The 27,136-nt window shown below is 38.7% G+C and overlaps 1 protein-coding gene and 1 long non-coding RNA gene across 2 annotated transcripts in view; both read left to right on the top strand.

Moving 5' to 3' along the window:
• The first annotated feature begins 154 nt into the window (after positions 1-154).
• Positions 155-15,539, top strand: LOC131461112 (uncharacterized). Its single transcript, XR_009240444.1, has 4 exons — positions 155-586; positions 2,060-2,179; positions 8,484-8,578; positions 14,321-15,539. It is a non-coding gene; the product is annotated as an uncharacterized LOC131461112 (long non-coding RNA).
• A 5,914-nt stretch (positions 15,540-21,453) lies between these two features.
• The window catches only part of dusp7 (dual specificity phosphatase 7), a 14,669-nt gene continuing 8,986 nt past the window's right edge, over positions 21,454-27,136 (top strand). The window contains exon 1 of the mRNA XM_058631135.1: positions 21,454-21,522. Coding sequence (XP_058487118.1) covers positions 21,454-21,522 — 69 coding nt within the window. The remainder of the gene's footprint in view (positions 21,523-27,136) is intronic.

The following is a 27,136-nucleotide window of genomic DNA, read 5'->3' as shown; positions in this document are numbered from 1 at the left end:
ACTTCGTTTTTAAACTTTTGTTTTACTGTGTGATTACACTTTGAAGTACAACTTGTCCTCAACAAAATCCTAAATATTTGTCAGTTTGTTTTCACCAGTTTTGAAAGGGCTCTAGAAACAAACAAGGATAATAATATAAATTATAAAGGATTTGTTAATTACTTTGTTTTAGGATCTTTCAACTTAACATAACGCTTTAGAAATAAAAGGTGGACCTCTGTATGGTCTTATTCATTCTCTCAACATTAGACCATTTGGCTGTGGGACAAATAATTCATTCAGTCTGGAGTATTTAGCCGACATTTTTTTATTGATCTGTATTAAGACAAACATAGCTGTGATTGACAAAACATAACATATGTGTATTTTCACATGAAGGCTATTTGGAAAGTATAAAAGCAACTTAGCTAGATGTAAAATGAGCGACTGAATTTTGTGTTTTGTACAGTGGTTAAGGTTGATTTAATGCTCGTTAAAGGTGCACCTTTGACGTTGACGTGAGTAATATCAGCTATTTAACATGAGCTAACTGTCGAACAAACCGTAGAAATAGCACCATACACCGAGAAATATGACGCCTGTACAGGTGAGTGGAGCTGCCTGGTATATATGATTTTCAGTTGTTAATTTTCGCGTAAATTGAAATTAGCGTTCCGTTAGCATGTACCAGCTAGTTTTAAGCTAACGTTTGTCAAACAAAGTTCTTGCGCAGTTATATTTAGTATTTATTAGTATTTTATATTTATTTTATATACTGTTAGAAAAGCAAAAACAAATCGCCTGTGTCAAGGTTTTGGTAACCAGGCCAAGTTTGACTATTATCTGGAATGACAGTTACAGATATATGTGACGTCATTTTGACTAGTAAAACCCGAATTAATTCATACTAATCAAAATGAAATTATGACAACAGTATCCGCGACTGCGTTGTAGATAACTCTAATTTTAATTTCAGATATCTCAAACGTCATTATGTCTAGTTGCAATTCCAGTTCTAGATATCTAGAACTTCATTCTTAGTCATTTAAACTTATATCCAAAAAGGACAATGTAGATATCTTCTACTGAGAGTCATTAAATATATTTTGAACTTTAATTGTGACTAGTCATAATGGTAGCTATCAGAAACTGGAATTAGAGATATCTACAATTCGTAGTGCTTTTTTTAAATGTTTTTCAACCTGCTTTAATATCAATTATGTTTTACCCTGTGCTATGGCCTTTGTAACCCCAGCCCCCCCCCCCCCCCCCTTGTGTGTTAACCTCTGCTGTCCACTATTCAAAGCAGTGTGTGTCACTGTGGCCTCTAGATTGGATCCTTCACTTCTAGGCTGGCTCATACACCACATTCCCTGACTGGTCAGGCCTCTGTTGCTGCTATTGCTCCCCAGTATCCAATAAAATTATGGTTACATGTTACTTATCCAAGTGTTTCAGTGATTTGCAGGTGAGGGGAAGAAAAGGAGGTAAGAGAGCAGCAAGTGGACAACAGACAGGGTGGACCTGCTCTCAATATTCATATTTCAGTGTCTTTTTACTATAATGTCTTATTTGTCATGACATGTTGCAGCCAGCAGAGGGACCATGTCACTTGTTCAATGTCTGCTGCTATTCTCATTTTGTCTCATCACTTGACACATGTGATTATTATTTCAAGTCTGTGGAATTTTTGATTGTTTGGTATAAGTGGCCATACTTGATGAGGATTAGGTGCTGACGTAAATCTGATGTAAGGTTGTCACAAGTTACTCTGCAAAATAAGCTGCATTATGTGCAGCAGTGGGATCATGGAGCCATGTTGGCAAACATCTGGCCCACTAAAGTCTCCTTGAGCAAGGCACTGTAGGCTTTTTCTCACCTGAGGTACAGGATTGAAGTGAATTAACCTAGAATCAACAAAGTACATGGCTAGAGAAATATTTTCATACATTTGTTGAAGTTACGGATACCACAAGTTATAAGTGTTTCTAAGGTTTGGGTTTGATCCTTTCCCTATAAGTTTGTACAGATAGCTGAGTTTCTGATAAAAAGTGACAGCCCCATTCTGTGTGTTTTCCAGTCCACAGTGATGCTGTGAGCAACTTATCTTTGGCTGGTAATTTCCTCGTCACTGCATCCTGAGATTTTACCATGAAGATGCTGGAACTTCTAGAGGAGAAGCTGCTGTATGCTACATCAGGTAAACTCAAACAAAAGCTCAATATTCAGATAACCAACATTTGTACAAAGCAAACCAAGCTGTCTAGCCAGTTGTTATGATCTTGATAGGTCATGTCTGAAGTCTGTTCTGTTGTTCTTTGGTCTGTGACAGAGTGTGTGTGTGTGTGTTTGTATGTGTAGTGTGGACAGTTATGTGTGATATGAGTGATTCTGACATCTCCCTTGCACATATTTGTCTGCATGGGTGTGACTTTGTACATATGATGCCTTTTTTTATACAGTATGTGGTGTATTTTAATACTTGCCAGGCGAGCGGACAGCCCACTCATGATGACTCAGCTCAGGGTTGTTGGAAGGAAGCTAAACTCTTTCTGTCTCTGTTCCTCTGGCTCCTCTCCTATCCTCTTCTTCTCCTCATCCTCCTCTTTGTTTACATTCCATCCCTTTTGTCCAACTTATTAGGGTTATACTTGCTGCCATGATTTTCTACCTTTTTCCTATTTTCTCCTACACCCTTCTTTCTTTTACATAGAATGTCATTTTTGGCCTTCTCGATACATTGATCAAATAATAAAAGGTGAGGAAGACCAGATCCCATCATATACTGTCACAGGAGACACATTCAGGGCACATTTTAATGCCAGGTGTGAACAGGCCAACTTAGCACGATGTGGCCATGATCAGAGCACTTTGGACGGATGACCCTCTGTAACCCAGCCCTCTTTCAGCTGTTGAAAAGCAGTCTGTTGAGCACTTCCCTAAACCCCCCCAAGTAAGTCTTTAATTGACATGGTGACAGTTGCCAGTTGTGGCCCGATACTCTGTACCTTACACCCTTAACACAAGTTAGCTCTAGATGGTTTTAACTTTGTTTTGATCTGATCTCATCTCAGTGTCTTTTGCAGAAAGCTTGTGCCCCAAGAAAATCATATGCTTTTGAATATCAAAATGTTTTGGAGACATGGGAGACAGTAGTCAATTGCCAATAGGCTAACAAAGAAAAAAGGAAAAAGTATTTCAACATTTTTGAGAAATTTACAATGGCAGCTGAAGGGCAAAAAATATAAGAGCCTAGCACTGGCTGAATTGAATTTGAGTTTAAGCAGTATTCAGGCTGTAAATCCTGATGTCACAAATCACAGACCAGAAGACAAGAATACAGATTGAGGAAGGCTCAAGGACAAAAACCACAAAATTACCACTTCTACTATACAAAAACTACAGCTCCCATGAGGCTTTGACAGCACAGTTGTGACTCAGACCAATTGGATATATCGTATTTGTTTTAATTTGAAGCTATCATAGTTGTATTTTTAAACGATACAGTGCAATTGTAATGCTGTGTATAATTTCGGGCTTCAATGATTAATAAATTAATTTTTTTATTTCAAAAACAAGCTCCATGATTTTTGATAATGTGAATATTTCTGGTTTGCTTTGCTCCATATAACGAAGAAATAATTAACACTGAATCATTTTGGTTTGTAGACAATACTCAACAATATGAGGTATGGGGAAACAGCAGTGAATATTTTTACCCTCAATTTTACACAACAGACCTTTAATTCACTTGAACTCACCAAAACAATTTTCCAGGGATAGACAGACACTAAAACAGAAACATGTTGTTGAATGCAATAAGCCAGCTTTGGGTTTCTTTGCCAACCATTGCTGACAGGCAGATCAGCGCTCTCTGATCACATCCGCCCCTAATCTCGCCATCCAACCACACACCCACGCCTTTCTCCTTTCCTGTCTCTAGCTTCACATCTGGGTCTTTCTCCCCCTCACGTGTACCGACAGATGAGCTGCACACTCCTCACAGCAGGCCTCCCCTCACAGCACACACGCCACTGCACTGCTCAGCTCAGCTTTAGGATGGTGATTGGTGAGTGGGGAGGGGGTACATACACTGCAGTAGCTACGTGAACTTCTGTTGCCTCTGTATTTGCAATTATTTATTTGTTTACAATAGCTAATAGGATTATTTTCCCAGACACTTTACTCAATTAAAGATTAACAGCAAACACGGGAACAACACACCATGCCTGGATGTATTAAAGACCTCAGAGCATCGACCTGTAAACGACATGCGTGCATCTCAGAGATCCCGGTAAAGGAAGGCAGGTGGTATTGTTTTGACAATAGGAGCTGAAACCGTTTGACAGCAGGGGACAGAGAAAGAGCAAGCAGGGCACAGGCAGGGAGTGTGACTAGAGATTGTTGAAGACAAGATAGAAATGGAGTTAAAGAGTGCCTGGTGGTCTAGTGGAGCGAGAGAGAGAGAAGAGTGTAGGATTAAAATGTCCTTAAAGTGGGAAAACGGGTTAGTACGTGAGTCCTGAACACCAAGCCATGAAAAAATGAAAATGGGAAGCTGAAGAAAGGAAGTAATGGCTAGGGTAACCTAAAATCTTTTAACAGAAACCAGATTGTCCTTGTTTCACCAAACACACACTGATACACAGGGTAAGGGAAGGAGTTGGCAGACACTGAAAAATAAAAGCACATATGAACAAGTAGAGGAAAGAAAAGGAAGGTAAGATACGTGATCAGAGCGGAGTGGAGAATGAATTAAAAGTGGATATGTAGCACATTTAAAAATCAGCACTGGCTTGCAGATTTTCTTTAAAAGTGTACAGTGTTGCTGTTTACCACGTGTCTGCTTATGCATGTGCTATTGCATTGTCGCATGCTCACACAAATATTTGGATTAAATGATCAAAAACAAATTATCTGGAGCTGTGGATGCAGAACATACATACAGAGAGTAAAACATTTTACCTGCAGCATGTGTGACGGGTCTGTAGCTGTCGCACAGAGTTAGGGTTAGTTTGAGAGTCCTCAGCTACATAGACACGCACGCTCACTTCAGTCATATTGGAGACTCGTGATGACTCAAGTTTACAAACAACACTCTTAGTGAAAATTTAAAAGTAACAAAAGTGCTTTTTTCATCAGAATGGTCACAGTCTAATATGATTTACAAAAAAAGGGCTGGTTTAGAGAGCTGAATCTACACCTTTCTCTCTCTCTGAATAAAGGCTGCAGTTTAGATAGATGACAGAGTCTGTGCTTCTTTCTCTCAACGTCACTCAGGAATATGATTTTTGTGACTTGTCAGATTTGTTTTGAGCAACACAGTTTCTAGTAACGTTACTGTAGTTTTTCCAGAGACGGTAGCCAGTTGTAGTAACATATTACTATGATCAATATTTTTCAAGGTTTACAGTTTTTCTCCTGTCAATTAATATTTTTTGTGTTAATTTAAGCAGATCTAATACAAGTATTTTGATCCATCTTTACAATAATGCACTACTACACACTAAAATATGCAATATTGTTACCATATTAGTTCCTCTTCCTTTAATATAGAATGTATATTTTAATGAGAAGGGAAACGGGCCGCCATCACATCTGGGTTATGATGTTAGCTGGACTTAATGTGCTAACTTACCTGGGGAGGAGGAAGAGTTAGGACCTCTCAGAAGTGATTCCATACATAAATGCTCGGAGTCTGTTCCACCTGTCAGTGGTTCTCCTCCTGGTTCTCCCAGTTCATCACTGGGGTATGTGAATGAAAAGTCGGTGATTGTAGCCGAGTTGCTTATCGGCCACCCGCCTACTGGCCACCTGCTGGTCTTTGGGGCACTGCTAGGGTACTTCCCAGACATCATCATCACCGGAGCAGTGAGGCAGATTCAATTCAAAAAACTTTATTTGTCCCCGGGGGGCAATTCAATGGCTCATAGAGCAGTCATAAAAAACTGTGATGCACTACGATGTAGAAATTGCCAGGTAGCTGTCTCTTTACTGGCCTACTGTTCACATTATTGTTATCAATTTATAGTGCATTTGAGATTTGACTTTGTAAACTTCAACTGAACCAGCAAAAAATAAGAAGAAACATCCAACTTTTATCAAGTACAGTCTGACAAAACACCCTTAGAGCATTTAGAGATACAATTTATAGCCTCAAGAGTGTCGCAGGGTAGTTTTTCATCATTTATTCATTACCAAAAAAAATCATTACTAGACTTTACAGAGATGCATTACCACAGCAAATATTTTGACTTTTCTTGAAAAAGAGTTGGGGGTACCTACCTAATGTGAAGAGAGATAAATGGTTTTGCATGTAGTTTGCAGGGTGTATTGATGGCCTGCCTCTTTCAGACCAGGGGTTTAATTTCAGCCTCAGGAAATTTTCCATTGTTGGTTTTTCCACTCCAGGTGATTCATTAGGGGGGTACTTGCAGTGTGTGCTATTTTCGCATGAGCATGTGTGGACACTTTTGCATATCAGGGATTTCCCTGGCCCCTTGTAACAATACAACGGTACCAGGCGTGTTGAGTTTGCAGAGCGATGTATTGTTTAAGCATCAAGATTGTCACATTGCAATGGATGCTATGCAATGAGCCAAATTAAACCCTCAGTGATTGTTTAAACTGTTTAAACCAGTTTTGCTTGGTTGCAGATGGCAGCTAGAAAAGATGTGTTTCTAATGACTTTACTGAAATGAGTTTTGTAGAGTAATTCACCTGGAGTTTTTGAAAATTGATGGTTAATATAGTTCATACTTAAACTATACTTTTTTAAGTTGAAGGAATACACAGATTTTTTTTGATGGAGCTAAAATACAACTGAAATGTGCACATTTGCTATAGATGATACAGTTAAATGACTGAATTTGTACAACAGTTTAAGGTGGGATAGACACAGAGGCAAACATGCTAAAAAATTCAGAGGGAATTCTGGGATTCTGGTTTCTGCTGACAGCTGCAATAGTGGTTACAGCCACAGAAAACGATGTGCTCTGTGTCACAAGTACACTTTGACTTTTAAGAAATCTGCTGACACAACTGAGACGGTGTTGACAGGGTGACATACACACTGCTGCACAAGTTTAGCTAAAACATGAAGATAAGACAGTTTTTTAAAAAGTTAGAAGTAACTCATCTGTTTTCTCAGTCTAGACATGCATCACGTACTGAGACAATATCGAGTGCTGATATTTGAGGGCAGTGAGTTCAAATTGTGTCATTTTCTTTCCTTTCATGCTATTGATTCTGGCCCTTGCATCTCCTTTTCCCATATTGGACTTTCTGGCTGAGCTTGCCTTCTTACTACCAACTTCTTGTAAATAATCAAATGTTTTGTCATTTTCATGCAGCATCCAAACGGTGTAGTTCTATACTTTACATCCTTTGTTTTGCCCCGTTGACAAGATTTAAGTCAATCAATACCACATTTATTGAAATTTGTTTCCATGAAAATATGGTTGTTTTTTTTGTGTTTTTTGTGACTATTGTCCTTTTTATCTTTTAGTTCACATGACATGCTGTCTGTGGCAAGTGAGCCGAGCTAGGCGACAGCTGACAGCTCCTCTCATCTGGCTTCATTTAGGAACAGCACACTGTGACATTTCAGCCTTTCACATGTTTTGCTGAGTGTGAATAGATTTTCTTTTGCGTGGTGATGAGTGAGACAGTTGTTTCTCCCCCGGAGATGCAGAATATTGTCCTGATACACACACACACAGTCTGGTTTCCATAACTTCAAAGGACATTACATTGACTTTAATTCATTGCACAGAAACTTACTCGAACTTTAACCATAACTACCACTGGCCTAACCCTAACGTCATCCTAACCATACAACACAACGTCACCTTACAATGTAATTACACTATGGGAATTTTGTGAATGTGTAAACAAATGTAGGTCCCCACAACATGAGTAATACCTGGAACACACACACAGAGAAGTCAAAATTTACAGCTAGACAGACAGACAGCCTATAGATGAGAAAACTATAGATGTGGTCTCATAGATATTGTGATGGAGAGATGTGGCCACTGGCATCATGTGTTTATGTCTCATTGAATTATTCACAACACAGGCAGACTGTGTGGTAACTGTGTGTGTTTGTGTTTTAGAAAAGACAAAGAGGCCAGGTTTTCCCTTATTAGACTCTATCCTTTCTGTAGTCATTTTTACCAGACTTGTTTACGGAAACAAAATATATTCATTTTGAGTTACAAGAAGGCAAAAAGTTTCTGAGGTTCTGAAAAGTCAAATAAGTATAAGGAAAGAAAACAAAAAAACCTCAGGCTGAGCTTCCTAAATGCAAAACTTCTTTGTTTTTGTTCACTAATCCGCAAGTTCAGATGAAATGCAAACTCAATTTGAACTCAGACTATCTATGCTTGGCATGTTGATTTTCAATCCACTTCTGTCGATCACTTGAGGTTCTTGGGATATCTTAGACTGTCATGCTCACTTAGCATGTTCATGTTCTACCCACAATGTAATTTTCATTTCAGGGGAGGACTGTGAGTACAGAAGCTCCAGTTCAAGTCCAGACCCAGCACTGTGGATTGCCTCAGCTCACTTGGTTTGACTGGATATTCTCACTCAGGTAAGCATTAGGTTAATAGCACACAGGCGTACTTTTACCCTGCCTCCCACTGAAAGTGTGCAGAACAGCGTCCTTTAGTTTTTAACCTGTGGGCCAGATATGGTTTCAGGAATACAGACAAAAACTACTACACTATAAATGTGTGACACACTCGGTGTCCATAGTATTTTATTTATAGTTTCATTTCTTTATTATCCTTTTTCTATAGATGACAGTAAACCTACTGAGGTCTCCGGGTAATTCTGAATGACCCACTGGGAGCGACACTGTTCCATCAAAGCAAAGTTGAAATAGAGCTGTTTTATTGCCATAGGCAGTGCAAATGAAATTCCATCCACCTTTGTATTGTGGGGTTAAAACAGGAGAAACATACACACACACACAGACACATTTAAAACCTGTCAAAAATGATATTTTCTTACTATTATTATGTGCATTAAATACTGACTTTATCATTATATACCAATACACAGCCTTCTCCCTCTCTGTCTCTCGTCTTATGACTACAGTAACCTAAATTATCTTTTTTAATCAAGCTGCAGCCCCTAAATACCTCCTGGGGTGGTGGTGCCAGCTTCTTCCTTTCAAGCTCACTGCACCTCATCGCAGATCCCAGATGGACCTTCTCCATCTGAATTCATCCATCAAGTCTTTGACTGTCAGGTTTCATTCTTCAGAGGTTGAATCACTTTTTCTAGATTAGGACAATAAACTAAATAACTGATAAAATAAGATTCTGACACGTATAAAAATAATTAATTAAAGGCATTCATGGAAAAAGCAGTGATGTCTTGAAAATTGGTACATCACTACAAAGCTGCAGCCAGAGAGGATGATGTGCTTCCTTTAGCCCAGTTAAATACAAACATGATAAAAATAATTAAAAGTTGTTTGTAAAGCAGTTTCTATTATTATCCTATTAATCCAACACTTCTTCTAATTCTGCGTAATTGTCCCATCAGCCTAGTGTTACTGAGACATGGCTTAATAAAGGACATGGTAATCAGCCGTGCCCAAGGGCAATGCATTCTACTGCAGCAGCTCTTAAATCCATTGAAAAAGACCCTTAGCGAGTGAGACCATGAACACCTAAAGAAAATGTTTACTGACATTGTAGATCAAGTGAGACTTAGGTTAATTTTCCCGTAGACTTCCATTGAAATGTAGTTACTTTTGCAACCAATGAAGTCCCCCTGGTGGCTGTTCACTATATTTTTTACATCCTGGTTGTCCTCACCGAGCAAACTGGAAGACTGTGTCCACTCTTTATTTGCAGTCTGCAGTTGTTCTCATGCCTAATATCTTGCTTAAAATGGTGGTGTTGTTGGCAATCTGTCCTCCAACTGAAACATAACTATGGGTCGTTTTTTCCAACCCCTGAAACGTAACTATGGGTCGTTTTGGGCGCTGGTTTTGAAAACGTATTTCTCTGTTTTCCGGTGCGGTAACCCGGTGCGGTATTTTTCAACTCAAATATGCACATGTGTTACTGAGGTTAGGGTTAGGGCAAAAAAGACAGGGTTAGGCAGTAGACATTAAGATCGAACCCTTGTCGACCACACTCCGGCCTACTGCCGGTGACAACTTCGGCGAAGCTACTAGATACCACTTCCAAGGTACTACCAGGTTGCTGTCATGTATACGACCGCTAGGGGCGCTGGTTTTGAAAACGTAGACATAGGTCGTAATTCCTGCATACGACCTATATGTACGTTTCATTGGTGGACAGTCTCGTTGTTGTTGGCCTTGTGCTTAAAGCTATAGTAGCTAAATCTGCACACATTGCTGTAAATTCCTGTGCAATATTCATGCTCCTTTCCATCATTATTTTTTATTATTATTATGTTTTAAAGGCCTTTGTAGCTTTAATAGTCAATTAAACTGCGATGGAAGATGATGAATTATTCAACACTTGACAAAATACTCCTAAGCCAGTTTGCTGTGTTAGCTGCTTTGCAATTGTTTGGGAGAGAGAGAGAGAGATATGTCCAGTAGCCCTATATTGGTAAACATGCACACAATACACAAATGCATAAAATAAATAAATAGAATAGATAATAGATGTCAATAAAATAAAATGTACATAAAGATAAAGAGGACCACATAGTTTCTGAGGATTATTGCGCATGTTCCCAACTTCTTTATGTAGCTACAGTAGAGAGTATATACTCTAGAGAGAAGGGTGGTGTGGGGGAACTACTGTAGAAGTCCAGTCCACTCATCCCTTATCTCCATACCACTAATTTCCATCTGTTTCTCAGAAGTCAGTGCATTTCCATGTTCTCTCACACAGAGCCTGCAGTGCCAACACTTATCCTTTTCTTACTCTCTCCCCTCTGTTGTAATTCTGAAGAATCGTAAATGAAGAGTTGCTGTTATAGTCAGTGTCATTAAGTAATTCAAGCCTTGAAGTGTTCTTATGTGGACCACTGAAGATTTGTTTAGACAGTAACTCTTCACAATTCAGCCTGAGACACAGAAAGTAACAAAAAACAGCTATAGGCGGATTTAAAAGAAACATGAGAAAGTGAAAGGCAGGTCTTTCAGTACATTCTCATTTTTTATGATTTGTAGGATTTATAGGTTTTACATTTTGTAATATTTTATATATAACATTTTATAATAATTATGTTGGGTTTATAAGGAATTGGACGAATAATATATGATTTTGAACTGATATCCTTGGATTTTGGACTACTGGTCTTACAAAATTACATTTAAAGTCGTCACTTTGCACTCTGGGGAAATCATCAACATTTGTGGGCCTTTTTCTTCCACTTTACAAAACAAATGATAAATCACTTATCGAGAAAATACTGTTCCCCCTGATTGCTACTGCAAACCTATTATCCCTGTCGAGACAATTAAAGTAACTATCAATAATAAAGAAGCTGTTAACCGCAGCCCTATGTATTTGTTTGCAGTTTTGTAGAAACACCCATTTTAAGTGAGAATCATACCAAAGCTATGATACTTTGTAATGGAGGCCAATGATGCCCAGGGCAATGGAGAGTAAAATGTGTACTGGAGAAAAAAAGACAGCAGCTCATTTTCACTTTATTTTTAGGGGTGAAAGATTTGGTTTCTACTCCAGATGAAAACTATAGACCTGGATAATTTCACTGTTGCCTGGGGACTTGTGAAGAAAATGACAAAAACACAATCTGTGGCTTTTGAGGACTGAGTAGTCATCAGGTTGGTAAGATAAACTGGGTATAAGATGTGTTGGTCAATTTTACTTAGCCTCAATTTTGTTTGTCTTGTTGATTTTCCTTTGTGTTTTTAACAGTAAACGACAGCTGTAACAGTAAAGTATACAGAGAATGGTGTTTTATCTCAGAATATGGAACTCAAACCCTCACAATGACACACCTCCCTGGGTAGACTTATCAAGAGGCAGAAATTGGGGATAAAATAAGAATAATCAAGTTTACGATCACCTGATAATATGAATTGTTGTTTTTCATCACCCCAGAATGAGCCTTTTATATTTATGTCAGGAGCCAGGTCGGCTCTACAGAGGCTGTCACTTTTATGAACAAGCTAAAGAGTTTTGAGTGTTAACTGAATGCTTCATAGGTTATTCTCCTGGAAAGGTAGGATTAGGTGAGGGATATTTAGCTGCAACGTGCAATTTCATCAATACATTGTAAGAGAGATTTGTTAAGAGGATTTGTTGTGATTTGTCTTGAAATTCCAGTGCTCACCTAACTATTCATCTACATACACATAGGGTTTTTGTCTCGTCAAACAACAAATCCAATAGATTTCTTTTTCATGCAATTAGGTAATCTTGCTGTGAGGAATTAACTAGTAACGTGTGCTCATGCGAGGCTGGTTAAATTGTAAGAACTGTTCAGTGAGCGACTTCTCTCAGCACAACCTTTTAAAGTTTAATTTTATTAATCCCCTTAGGGAAAGTATTCCTCTGCATTTTGACCCATCCTAGAATTAGGAGCAGTGGGCTGCCACACTGAGTAGCGCCCGGGGAGCATTGGGAGTTGGGTACCTTGCTCAGGGGTACCCCAGCCCTTTTTGGCTGGGTGGGGATTTGAACCGGCGACCTTCCGGTTACAAGTCAAGTTCCCTTTCCACTTGGTGGCCAAGGGCTTAACAACTTCTAAAAAAGGAGAGACGTAAAATTACAGTTCAAAAAACGTTAAGACTTTTTTTGACATTTTTACTGTTTTTTTAGAATGTTCCACACTTTCTTACCAAGCACCAGTATGAAGACGTGGTCACTGGCTGAGACTTACGCTGTCACCGCATATAGTATTAGGTCACTTAGCAGTTACAGTATTTCAGAGGTGAAGGAGGTACAGAGGAAACTGTTGCCATTCTAGTGCCTCCAAAAGACAACTTATTTAATTTTTAGTTACGTAAAAATATAATGAACTGATTACACACTGGCATTACTTATTACACTGGATACCTTCAATTGTATTCCTTGAGGAGATTTGGTGTTTCTGGAAAACCCAAATTCATCATAACATTAACAGTTATGGCACGTAATTTTTCTACTAGGAAAAACGTATCCACTATTGTATCTTAATATTGTACTTAGTGAACTGCTGACCCAGTAAAAACAGGGTTGTGAGCCCTTTTGGGTCAAAACAAACATTTTGTGAAAGATGGCTATGGTTCTTGATGATAACTCTGGTTACTCTGCTGTGATTACAGGTGGAACAGGTTACATAGGTTGTTTTTTTGCTGGTGGTGTTTTGCAGCACTTGGTTTCAATAATGTTGCATTACTATCTGATCTGGATTCAATCCAGTACTTCTTCTTTTGCCTCTGTGCCTAATCCCTGCAATTTCAGATAAGATTTTTATATTCTTTCAAGATATTTTTTATATTGGGGTTAGGTTTTGTCAGAAATGTTCAGGCTATACAAGGGTCTTGATCCTCGAGTTTATGTTTTGGAACAGATGTGTTTTTATATTATTTTAGCATATCTGGAGTCTGTTTTTGCTTAAGGCCATTATGGGATTTTTAGCAGCAGCATTTTAATCTTTTTATTGCTATTAATGGAAACTAGAGTTATGTTATTAGTCTGCTTAATCCTCCTGGTTGCTGAAGGCATGAATACATTTTATGAATATGAATCTTCAAGCTTTTTAGAATTTGTCATTGAGAAAATGCTCATTTAGTTTTTCTCTGATGAGGCTGCTGACACTGAGATAGAATACAAGACATGTCTTTCCTTACTAATCTGTGACTGAAAACTACACCTGGAGGCTTCTCCGGTAAACAGGTTGAGATGACACAATGCTCAAATGTATAAGTAAAATTGACAACAAACGCTGTCATTGTCAGAGGATGCTGCGAGGAAAACTATGTCGCACTGTGATCTCACTACCCACACATGCACGTCCTGTTTCGGAAATTGACTTTCATGATTCTTTGTTTGCATAAGTTTGTTTATGCATCTGTGTGTGAGAGAGGGAACAAGAGAGAGTGCGTGCCAGACACAGAGACTCTGCTGTTTTCGGCTCAGGCAGCAGATCTTTCTCTGCGATAATCAGCCGGATTGTCTTGCACGCACAACGTTTGTCTCCAACACACAGTAATGGCCTTTTTCACACACACAACCACAACCATTATATTGGCATTACTGTCAGGCTGATGCTGTACAGCCCCCGCTAACATGCCCTGTCTCTCTCACCAATCTCCTTCCTTCCCCCTTTCTCTCTTCATCTTGTTACACTTCTTGTCCCTCCTCTCTCCTTCATGCATCCATAGAGATTTGAACTTGGTGCAGCAGCAACAGAGGAAATTCAGAAGTGGATATTTCAATAGACAAGAGAAGGATGCCGACTACCTACACCTCTGTAACTAATTAATGGTTAGGGTTAACGCTTTGTTTAGGATGTCCAAATGAGTCAAAGTCAAAGCAGAGTCCTTAGTTGTGATAGTTGTGCAAACTTTGTGTGTGTGTACTTGGGTTCTTGTATTTGTTACCTCCTTAGGAACATTTCTGGCATAAACACTGACTTTGTTAGGACCAGTAGTCCTCATGGAGACCAAACTGGTTATGTTTAGATAAGCTAAGATTTGAATTTAGTTAAGCTAAGGGACAACGCTTTGGTTACTGTAGGTTGTCCAAAGGAATGTGGTGTGTGTGTTTTTGTGTGTGTGTTTATGAGAAAAAAAAAGAAAAGAGAAGTTGGAGGACAAGCCACTGTAATGTGTAGTCCATATGTGGCCTAAACATCTGGATATGTTTTTCCTGGTTAGCTGCGGTGGCTGCCACTGCCTGCATGTGTGTATTTTGGTATTTTACAAGTATTACGCTAGTATATTTTGCATTTAGTTTATTGTTTGTTTGTTTTGTGAGATTGAGATGATACCCAGCCAATCAAAGAGTATACGTTTTCTTGTTACAGCAGGTTTAAGCTACACCACCACACAGTTTCACTGTGGCTGTAAAACACACAGTTTTCCTAAACTGTTTCCCACCAGAATGTATACTAAGACATACAAGTTGTCAAAACACTTCAGTGTGGTGGCAGTTCAATTAGGTACTCTTTTGAGTCTTTGGAAATGAATGACAATCGTCTACAGCAATTTAAAGTACAGTTTTGAGGAAACATTCTTTTTGTCATCGTTACAAACTTTGAAATAACAGAATAACACGGTGTTCCAGAAAATAAAGAGTGGTATATACTGAATAAGAGAGTCACTTCAAAGTCACACATGATTGTACAGATGTGCGTTTAGTTCTTTAAGCAACTCGACGGACACATCTCCAGGGAAGTCTTTTTTGTGTTATAAAAAGTTGAACAATTTCATGTTTGTGTTACAAAAATAAAAAATGTAACAACACACACTCAGTGGTAGATGTGAGTGTATGTGTTTTTGGTTTCCAAACATTTTAGATGACTGCGTAATTACTCTGTATTTAACTGAAAAAGGTAGACTTGTTAGTCTCACATATGTTTTATGTCCTGCTGAATGCTGAGAAGGGGTGATGCTGATTGGAAAAAAAAATCTAAAAGGCTGTTTGTGTCTATTTGTGGAAAACAATAATTAAAAGATATTTAAAAATATGTCAGGGACATGTGACCTTGTTATTCGCATTTCAATGATCAATATTGTGTTAAAGTAACACAACATAGCTCATCTCAGTTATGTCCAAATTGATAATCACAATCTTTTTCATTATTTTTCATTATTTTATCATTATTTTGATCAAAATTTAAATTTAAATTTGACAAATTTTTACTTGTTTTGTTGTGAGCCAAACAACACACAAAGGATTTTCAATCTAGAGTATATCTACTCTTTTTCAGACACTGTGCTCTTAATTGTGTTTCTTATATGTTTTTTTTATTTAAAGGCGACATAGACCGGAAGCTCCAATTAACGCTGCGTTTGTGTGTGTGTATCTGCGTCATTACCTCGTTTATGAAACCCTAAAGTTTCAGAACAACAGTTCAGCCACTGCTGAGAAAATAGTGTTGTATTGTTTTCCTGGGCTCTGCGAAGCGGATCGGCACTTCCTTAATTTGATGTCGTCATCAGTAATCCTCACCACTCCTCTCACCACCGTAGCGCCTCCTGGTGCGGGCACTAGTCCGGGCACATCCGGTTGCGTACATTCAACCGCAGAAGAAGAAGAACTACTCTCGTTGTAGCTGCTGAGATGCAGAGCATCCACCGTGCCAGAGGGGGAGCTGTGTATCTGAGAGCTGGCCTATCTATTACGTCACTTCCAGGTACCTGGCCAATCACAGGACAGTAGGAAAGCTCTCGTTGGCTGGCCAATGACAACACAGTCCGCGTTCTGGGGGTGTGGTTTTGGTCTGAAACAGCGCGGCTGACGAGAGCATCAGTGAGGAGATATTTTGATCGGCTCGTTTGCAGCGATTAGGAGGTTTTTAACCATGAAAACAAGTTAATATATGTAAATAGACCTCCATAACTAACATATTTGTTTGATACAAGCATTCTATGTCGCCTTTAAATTTTAAAATTTGAAATCCTGTAAATATCTGTAATTTGGATTTACTGAATAAATTTATCAGCACTTCTTCTGCAGAGAAATGCCTTAGAGTTGTGCATGGAACTTCAGTGTAATCTAATTGTTACAAGGTCTGTCCTAAACCATACATGATTGTGGTGCCACTGCCCAGGTAACACAAATAAAAGTTCAACATTAATGACCCACCTTAGGCCAACGCATAAAGCAAATTTGTCAGCTCCTTGTCTCACTTTAACCTCGCCTGACTGTCTAAAGGTGGACCACTCTACGCCCATGATTTAAGCTGGGTTCACTTGGCTCTAAAGCTAATTTCTGTGGTGAATCATACACACCTTTGTGTTTGTATGACAATGTCTATGTCAGGAAATATGAAATGAAGACAATACATACCATAGGCTGTATATGAAAAGTTGACATAGTCTTCAGTTAGCTGAGGACAACCTGGAAGTAAGAACAGCTTGAATAGCCACCAGGCAAGCCAACTTCTTACTTAATTTACAACATTGGTAAACATTTTCCTGAGGAGTTAATGGTCTCAATTGCCAGGTTTCAGGTCTTCTTCAGCAGAACTTGATGTAAATTGTGTTCCCATTTAGAGGAACATAAACGATAAAGCATGGCACATGGTCGGTAATAACAATGAAAATAACCTGCGAGAGACGTGTGATAGGGTGCGGCTCGGGACACATTATTCTGTCTGAACCCAACCAAGTCCAAGAGAATACTGACTGAACTTGACACACATCCTGTATTTTTTGTACAAACTTGACCTGAACGTGACACAGTCAGAGTAAGCTGAAGCCTATTCTGACTGTCACCATGGCCGTAGCCTTTATTTAGGGTTATGGCAATGAAAAAAGTTTGTGTTACTTGGACAGAGCAAATAATAGCCCCATGAACGCACAGATAAGTCACACACCTTATGAGTATAATACAATTTCAGACTCACCTTTAACGGCAGTAAGTTCTTCCTAAGTAACTCTTGTTGAACTGTAACCGCTGATAACTGTTTACATAATCCAACCATCATGGTTTATTTTGAGTTGTTGTGGAGGGAAAGAATAACATCCGACATGGATGGCTTCAATAGCCTTTGTGTTGCGATCAATGTGCTGTTGTGACCCGGTTCTAAAGAGAGACATAAGGGCAATCACTTATCAGTTGTTTACTTATTATCACTTATTAAATGTCTACACTCTATTTTCAATAATGCAATAAAAAAGGCAATGAAATTCAGCCTATTTTGGAAAACTTGAAAATACTTATTAAATTGATGTCACTGAACCCGTTGGGACCCACCTCAGGTCAAGTATCCATGCCTGAATAAGAGAGGATGAATTTCAACTTTATAATATTGATATACACATTTCTAACCTTTATTTAACCAGATAAAAGACCCATTGAGATCAAGATCTCTTTCACAAGGGTGACCTGGCCAAGAAAGGCAGCAGCACACATCATAGTTAAATAAAAAAAAAACAGGAAGGCAGCAACTACAATACAAACATGGAAATTCAAGAATACATAGACAAACATAAAGTGCAAGAGTTGTGGTCACAGGAACCATTTAAGAACATAGGCACTGTTCAATGGATTTCTGTTGTCTGTCTTTTAGGATGGAGCGGAAAACTCCCAGTGAAATAAAAGCTTGCAATTTAAGTTCAATTTGGAGGGTATTCCAAGCAGAGGGGGCAGAGAAGCTGAAAGCTTTTTTTCCCATTTCAGTCATCTACTGTAATGCTCATTGCCAAACAATCAGCTGCATACTACTTTGGAAATAGCATGGTTGTTTTGTAATAGTATCTCCTGTTATATCTCCTTTATTATACCTAAACCTTGGTAGTCAGATGTTTTACTGTAATTCTCTAATAGCAGCAGTTATGTGGTCATGTGTATATGTTAACATTGTTTAATAAGTGTCCTGTGAGTGAGCGTCTGCGAGTGTAGAACAAGCTGAACAGATACAGAGCAGAAAAGTGAAACTCACACACAGATCGTTAGTTTTATTTGGCCACCTTTGACCATCTGTCTTTATGGCCCGGCCTCTCAGCTGTCATAGTGATATAATAGGGTGGGATAAAGGTGTGTGGGTGGGTGTGCACACAACTGAGTTAACACACGATGACTCACCTTAGTGCTTTTACAATCTGAGCATACGTCGGTACACTGTGTTTGCTCTGCAGGTTATTACAGTAGGTGGAGGGAAGATTACAGGTGGTTTAAAATAAAGTATTTAATTCATATAAAGAGGTAAACTGAATCAGTGTTGGTTCAGTGATTTGTTAAATTATCACTTGCACAGCAAACAGAAACCAGTCAAATGTGTTTTCAGACTTTGAGCACAGCAGAGTGATTTGGACAGGTTGGGTGACTATGATTTGGTCAGGTTTCTACTGTTAAAGCTGAAGTGTGTAACTTTTAGATATAAATGAAAGTCAGTGACATTGAATGAGTTCACACAATGCTGATTAATGCTGATAATCAGCTCCACGTGACTCTCTGTGAGACTCTCTCAGTACAGCAGTGTTTTGTTCTCATGTTTCCCAGTAATATTCCTGCGTTTCTCAGAGTGAAGCAGATGAGTTGGAAGAAGCATACAGTGCAAGTAAAGCAAGACAGCTTCATACAGTTGCATGTCGGCTGAAAACAGCAAGAAGTGGCCACAACAAACATCAGAAATCACAGTCATGAGTTTGGCCTCTGGCTGACATAATTGCCCCAATATTGAAAATGTATGCTCTGCAAACAATGCAAAGCAAATCAAGCGCCCTCTAAGCCACTGCCCACACACATGTGGGCACAACACAACACAGCTGCTGCTGTTCACCACACCATGCAGCTCCAAGTTTCCAGCAGTCTGGACAAGTAAAGCTATGTTAAAAGCTAGATATACATAACATATACAACTTATACTGAAACACCGGAAGAATGTAGTTCCCCCTGATGATCTCATGCTAGAAGTTTCAAGCTGTATCAGCAGCTGTCTTTGAGAGCGTCATATCTAGGGATGGGTATCGAAAACCGGTTCTTGTTGAGAACCGGTTCCGACTGTTTTGATTCCTTGGAATCGTTTGCCAGTTTTGCAAACGATTCCCTTATCGATTCCGAGCGGGCGCGAATGACGTCACCACGCACGTTGCGTAGCTTACGCAAGATAGGTACGCAACGTGCGTAGCGACGTCCAGTGCAGTGCAGCCGGCAACATGGCACCCAAGCGGTACAAACGCTCGAAAGTGTGGTTACATTTCACGAGAAAGGGTGACAACAGGGTAACTTGCAATATTTGCAAAGTGGAGATTTCATCAACGGGAGGAAATACTACCAATATGCAGAAACATTTGCGCACACAGCATGCGATAACTTTGAATGAATGTCGCGTTTTCGATACGCTCCGAGTCCGGAGTGATTCTCAACCCAGCAGCAGCAGCAGCAGCAGCAGCAACGTTAGCATGTCCTCCTCTGCTGTTAATACCGCAGGTAACAACACTGCCTATCATGTTAGCGCCATTTGCCTCGTTGTAAAACCTGCTATTACTAACAGTTAACATTAAATGAATGCCTTCTGCATTTAATTTAGAAAATGACCGTGACAAGGGGCTGACTGGCTCAGAGGCTGGCAGTGCATGTCTACCTGTAGCCCCTCTTTTCACGGAGGCAGGGAAAGCTATGACCCAGGCGACGGTAGATGAAAGCCTGCCCCCCGTCCCCTGCAAAGATAACGCCACCCTATGGTGGTGGAACAAGAGAGACACTCTGCCCCTGCTGTCAAGACTGGCTGAAGGGTTTCTGTGTGTGCAGGCGTCCTCCACCCCGTCTGAGAGGGTGTTCTCCACAGCTGGAGACACCATAAGTCCCGAGAGATCACGCATTCTGCCTGAAAAAGCAGACATGCTCATTTTTCTGCAGAAGAATTGTTAATACGTCATAGCTGTAATAATGCACAGTTCCATTGAGTTTGACTGAATTCGTCACTGGCTATTAGAAAAATGTTACTGGATGTTACTGGCCATTCTTGTATTTGCCACAGAATAACTTATCTTGTATTGTATGTTGTTAATTTCTACATACAAGAATATTTATTTTATTATTATTATACCTCAAGACAGTTTGTAAAGTCATGTTACTTCTAACTGAACTAAAGTTGATTCTAATTGACCTGTTTGTTCTCCTTTTTTCCAAATGAGAATCGATAAGAGAATCGATAAAGAACCGAATCGTTTAGCAGAATCGAAAATGGAATCGGAATCGCAAAAATCTTATCAATACCCATCCCTAGTCATATCCTTCTATATGTTAGCTGGTTAGTAAGATTCCACATTGTTTTATTCGTCTAAAACCTCCCTGCGGAGAGATGTTGGGTGAAATATTCTTTAAAAATAATGGAAATCACACTTTGTCACACTCTGAGAGCCCTGGGTAATGTCTGATTGCTTTTGTTGTCTGAGTAACAGACTTTCATCATACAGTTATGTAAAAGAGATGAGATCAGGGACTGCATTAACAGCATTTCCTTCTAAACTAATCACATAATTGATTATCTTAATCTCTTTCAATAGCCATCTGTATGTGGTTGCTTATACTGTATGTTTTGGAATGGATTTTTAAATTTGAACGGTTGCTTTTAAAGATTGGTAGGTCTCTATCAATGATTCCCACTTTGAGGATAAAAACCACAGAATACAGAGTTTTTTCATTTATCTTTGGAATCACACAAGCTATGTCTTTATCTCTGTAATTGCATAGTAATGATTCTGATAGTAATCATAAGCCACCACTCTCACTGCCCTCTGGCATACGATTGAACAAATACAAATCACAGAGCAATTGAACAGAAACAGGCAGAAGTGCTTGATACATTTTCCAGGCCTGCTTGTATTTGTTGTCAACCTGCATGTTTGGGGGCAAAGGAAATGCCAGCGTTAGCGTGGGAGTGGGGAGGCCACCTCAACTCATCCCAGAGGTGAGTGGGTTTAAACCACTGTCTGCCTTAAAGAGACCTCAGTCAGACACAGCAATAAGGAAATGAGCCGACTGCCAAGTTAGTATTTTTTGTTGTTTTCTGTGGGACAAGAGAGGCAGCATTTACATTTTCATCATGCATGCATTTGCACATACTGTATAGAAAGATCAGTACTAAATTAGTACTTAAATTACTAACATTGTTTTATCAGAATAAAAGAGTGATAAAACAGGGGAGCTGTTCTACTGACAATGAATGGGAGACTTTTTCTGAATGCTGGATTCAACCCAGGGTGATTTTCCAGGTATATAGGCAGATTGTCTGGTCCAGAATTTATCAATTTATTCATTTTCATCTGAATCAAAACCCTCATCCAAGTCCAAGATCAGATTATTTCTCCCATTCACTGTGGGAAATATTTATTTCCATAGATATTCATTCAAGTTAATCCTCTTTACTTTTTGTGAAACAGAAGTAATTTATGAATTAAAAAGTTGTCTTGCATATTGCACTTTTAGGTGTTGATAAACAAGTGGTCTAAAATAGGACTTATGGGACTGCCCTCTTTGATTAGCAGTGTTGGTTGGTGTTCTAACATCCGCCCCTTCCAGGTGCTTATTAAACTGCAGACAGGAAAGCAGTACACCTTTAACAAATCAGGTGGAATATGCAGTCTAAATGAAGAGGAGGCTGTGTTGAATTAAAGAAGCTGTTAGAAATGTATGAAATAATAAATGACCATGATATGCTATAATTTTGGCTGCAAAAAACTAAAGTTAAACTACTGTCAAACTTCCATCTCACTATCACTTCTATCACTATCATAACTAATTGCCCGTTGAGTAAATTACTTGATGTGGTTAGGATTCAGTATTTATGTCCTTGTGATAAAAAAAAACCCTCCCATTTAAAAAGTCTTTTCTTTTTCATTGTTGTTTTCCAGACACTTAAAAAAATATTTTTTGATTAAACTTTAAATCACTTAGGTGTCACCTTCAAATTGCCAGTTTTGGAGTGGTTGGTGTCTTGAGAAACAGTCTTTTTGGAAAGATCAATGAAAAGAAAAACGAGATGATGGAAAGGAGGCTAACCCAGATGTCACAGCTGTGGCTCACAATATCAAGGACAGAGGTCTCGATAGCATTAGCTCGTTTTCTTTCAGGGGTTTAGATGTGGTGATTTTGAAAATGATAAAACTGTCACGCAATAAACAATCCTGTAACCTCAGAAATTCCATAAGTTCAAATGACAACATGGGGCAGCATACAGAGCAGTCAATTCACAAGAGAGAGAACAACATCTGCAGTCCAGCTGTTAAACGTCTTCTTTGGAACAAAAGCGATACATAAAAAAAAGCCCTGATCTTTAGTACCTGCTCACACATACTGTATATCAAATACCCAGTACCAATATTGTCACGCTATCAAACTGTAATTCTTTCTGGAATACATTAACAAACACATTGCCAATGAAATTATTAATTTCACAGTAAATGTAAATATGAATCTATGTTCAATATGATCTGACAGTCTGACAATGTTAGTTATATATGAATTAATAATTCATCAGGATGCCTTTTAACCTTACTTTAACGTGCATACACTGTGGTAGATGTGGAATTGTACAGTTGTTCTTTCCCCACTAAAACATTTTTTTTGTACATTTTAATTGTTATTCTGTTTTTATTGAGTTGCCCTTGCGTATGAAATGTACTGTACAAATAAAGCTGCCTTGTCTTTTTTATATTAGCTATTAAGGTTCTGTATGAGCTGTATTATTTTGCTCATTTGGTTTTACACTTAAAGAAACACCAAACAAGCAGTGGAGCTAATTTGCAGGCCTGCAGTTACAATAGAGGCTCTTATCAACACTATCCTTCAGAATATAACATTATCGACCCAAAGTGTAGATTTAAGATAGAGTTAAGGGCTCTTCCATCTGGCAGGGGTCTTTATCCTCCAGGGCAGGATGGCCATCAACAGAAAATAGACTGATATTGCATATTACTTTTCTGCTTGAATAACTTCTACTGTAATTTATATTTATTTGTGTGGCTTTTCTTCATCTTTCATTTCAGTGTGAGAGAAAGAACAATAAAGCTGATTAAAGCCATTAAGAGCAATGGTGTACGTAGTGTAGGTGGCCCATTTTCTGAAAATTTAAAACATAGATTAGAGGTATTGTGATATTGGAACTGCAGACAAAGAGAAAGACACGTCACAGCAGCTTAAATTGCCTTTGATTTAAGTGTGAGCCAGGAGACTCATTACTAGGTAAGACTGGCTAGCTTGACATTCATATATTGGTGAATACATTTTAATCTTCCTTATACCTTTTTTTTCTTATTATGATTTTATTATTTAACTCAACCTGCCGAGTACTGCCGATATGTATATAAGAAATATGAGTTAAAGACAGTGAGTGCCTTTACATTCACACTCACAGTGCCTTTTGCATGCAAAGTCTGATTTTAGTCGGACTAAAACAATACTTTCAGTTTTCTTAATGTTATGTAAACATGTTAGTCTGACTAAAATCAAGTTTGTCAAACTAACATACTTATATAATGTGATTTATAGTCCAATTCTTGCATGTATGCACTTAGTCAGAATCAAATCAGATTTGCCGTTGGGAAACAGAAACTTGTATGTCATGCAGTAGGTTGATGTGTTTGGGTTACTGTGTAATGTGTCATTGGGGTGATGATATGAAGTATGTTGATGTGATGTGTTTGTGTCACACTTGTGACACAAATTAATGTCCTTGCGGATTAATACACTTATTTGAATTTAATTTAACTGAACAGAATTGAATTGAATGTGTAATATTTCATCGCCAGTCTTTCAGTCATCCACTGAAAGATTGGTCAGATGTTTTGTATGTTTGATTTGATTTATGTGTGAATTTGCTTTTGAGCCACAGGTTGCTGTTGTAGCATTTGTAATCACTGGAGCAATTGTCTGAGTATGTGCTTCACCAAGTCTACAAAATATATCCATATCAAAATCCAACATTCTGTGGTAAAATAACAATTCATACATACAGATGATTGTACAATCCAACTCTGTTTGAGCTTCATCCTGAGTAAAGTTAGTTTAATATCATGAAAGTTTTACAGTTAAAATAACTATTGAAGAAGTACTGAGTTTTGTTTACTACTTGGGAGCAGTAGTAAACAAACACAATCACACACTGAGTGGCTTCACACTCTCTCAGAGAGCCTGTTGTTCATGAAGGGGCTTGAAACACAAGAGGACCAAAGTTTGTGTGGTCTGTTTGTGTACCTATGCGTGTGTGCGTGCATGTGTATGTGTGTCTGTCTGTCATGCGTTGTGTTGCTGAGTGCGTGTTTGTGTGTAAGCCACTGGGTGGGATAAAGAGCCATTGTCTGCAGCTGGTGCATCCCCCACTCCTCCCCTCTGCAGCTGTGAGGAAATCAAACACCCCTCTTTTCCTCTTCCCCTCATTCTGTCTGTGCCTTCATCACAATTAACCTGCTGATGATGATGCTACGGTGGCCTGTTTGGTTACGATTAATAAACTGAGTGATAACACAGTGATGGGTTGAGTTGGGTAGCGCAACAGGTACATCAACCTCACTGAGCTGAGCTCATACAGCAATTGTCACAACACCCAACATCTGATGACTATACTAGATGTCACTTGTTTATTTAAGGACTATTAGCTTGTTGGTAGATTTACTAATTGACCAAAACAAATTTAATCTCTCAATCCATTTCCTATGGCTTTATTAACATTAAAATTAATTAAGTAGAAAAAGAAATGTCAAAAACATTTTAAATGTCAACGATTGCTGATTTTACTTAACAATACGTTTATTCTTTTGAGGGTCACTGGGAGAGCTGGAGCCAATCCCACCGGACAAGAGGTACAACCTTGACCTTGTTATATAATTATTTTAATTATTAAATGGATTTTAATGGATTTAATTAACTAATTAATTCAATGTTTTGTTACATCTGGAGGACAGAAACACAACAGAAGTCTTTGATGATGAATTCCTCATTTTAGTGTCTCATGTGGAGATTTCCTGCTGTCTAGATTTATTGACTTATTATTTATTGTTGGTTGAGCAAAGAAGACACCACCTAAGCAGTGGGTACTTGTGGTGGATTTTTCTTTTTAAATTTGTGGATTACACATTGATTCATAAACAGAGGTGATTCATTCAACTCTTGCTGTTATTATATTCTGCACTGAGCCCTTGGAGTGATCTTGACTGGTTGCCCACTTCTAGGCAGAGTAGCAACAGACGGTATTGTCTTAACTGTATAATTATTCATATCTAAAGTCTTTGAGGTGACTTTGTCACCATTTCCTGCTTTATGCAAATCAAAAACTCTTGATCAAGTCTTCTGAGAGCTACTTTTTTGCGGGTGTTTTATCAGTCAAAGTAGCTCTAAGCCACAACTCCACACTCATTTCATTGACAGGACACCAGGTCAATGCTAAAGCCTGACTCTAATTAGCTTATGTCGATGTCATTCCTCTAGGTCTTTATTTACTTTTCCACCACTACTGAATGTTTAATCAGAGTATTTCATAAAAAACATTCAAGTTTCCAGTTGTTGATGTGATATTAGCTCAGACACATTGTGTTTGTAAGGCTCTTGTGATTAGATCACATTTTCTTACAAAGTTGTGCAGAAAACCAGGACATTCCAAAGAGTTCACATACTTTTTTTTGTAGCCACTGTAAGTTGTGGCTGTAGTGTAACATTTCTGACCCTGAAATTAATATGGTGATTTGTGATAATGTGTCAGGAAAGGTACAATATGTTTTGCTGAAGGGTCAACTGAAGACACTGCAACATCAGACTGTTGCAGTTAATCAGTCAATTTACAAACCACTGAGAACCAAATTCTGCCTGAGGAAAAAACATGTCTCCCATCTGCATGTTACACTACATGTACTCTGCATGTGCAAGTATTAGTGTATTTTCAAGGCTTTCTTTTTCTGTCTGTAAACGTTAAATGTTATGCAGCTTCTGTGAAGCAGCATCTGTTGAGTCATCCTGAGTCGATCTCGACGGGGGGGGGGGGGGGGGGGGCAAAGAAGGGAAGAAGATATTTGGCTCAGGTTTCTGCTGTGTGATAAAGACACCACAGTCTTTGCAGACACTCTTTGAAGTGTGTCTTCATGTTTCTGCTTATTTACTAACCACATTAGTTCTGTGTGCTTAGTTTCCGGTGAGAAATGTCTAGAAAAACTGTTTTGTAATGAACGTGAGGATGAAATGTAGGGGTTTGTCAGAGATGGAGTGAAGGGAGAGTGCAGATGACAGGAAAATTAACTTTGCACTGTACATGATGTCTGCGGCCGATACATCGACACCACTAAAATAGTATGACACTGTGGCATGTAATGACATGGGTTGTGTGGATGTGGCCTAAGACAGCTATGACACAGACTGACAGTCACTGTCAATGTTCTACTGCCTCAATAATAACTTGATAAACTTTAGTAATTTAAAATAGTATCATAATCTGTTGATTGTGGCAGGTGATAATTATGATTTGTCAAATAGAAGCCACTTGCGTAGATTCCACTATGTTACTGTGTTTCCATGTAGTTCACAAATCACTGGCTCTT

The sequence above is a fragment of the Solea solea genome, chromosome 6 (assembly GCF_958295425.1).
Source record: "Solea solea chromosome 6, fSolSol10.1, whole genome shotgun sequence".
Classification (NCBI taxonomy): domain Eukaryota; kingdom Metazoa; phylum Chordata; class Actinopteri; order Pleuronectiformes; family Soleidae; genus Solea; species Solea solea.
Note: the sequence above shows the minus strand (reverse complement) of the source record. Positions and strands in the feature narration are given on the sequence as shown.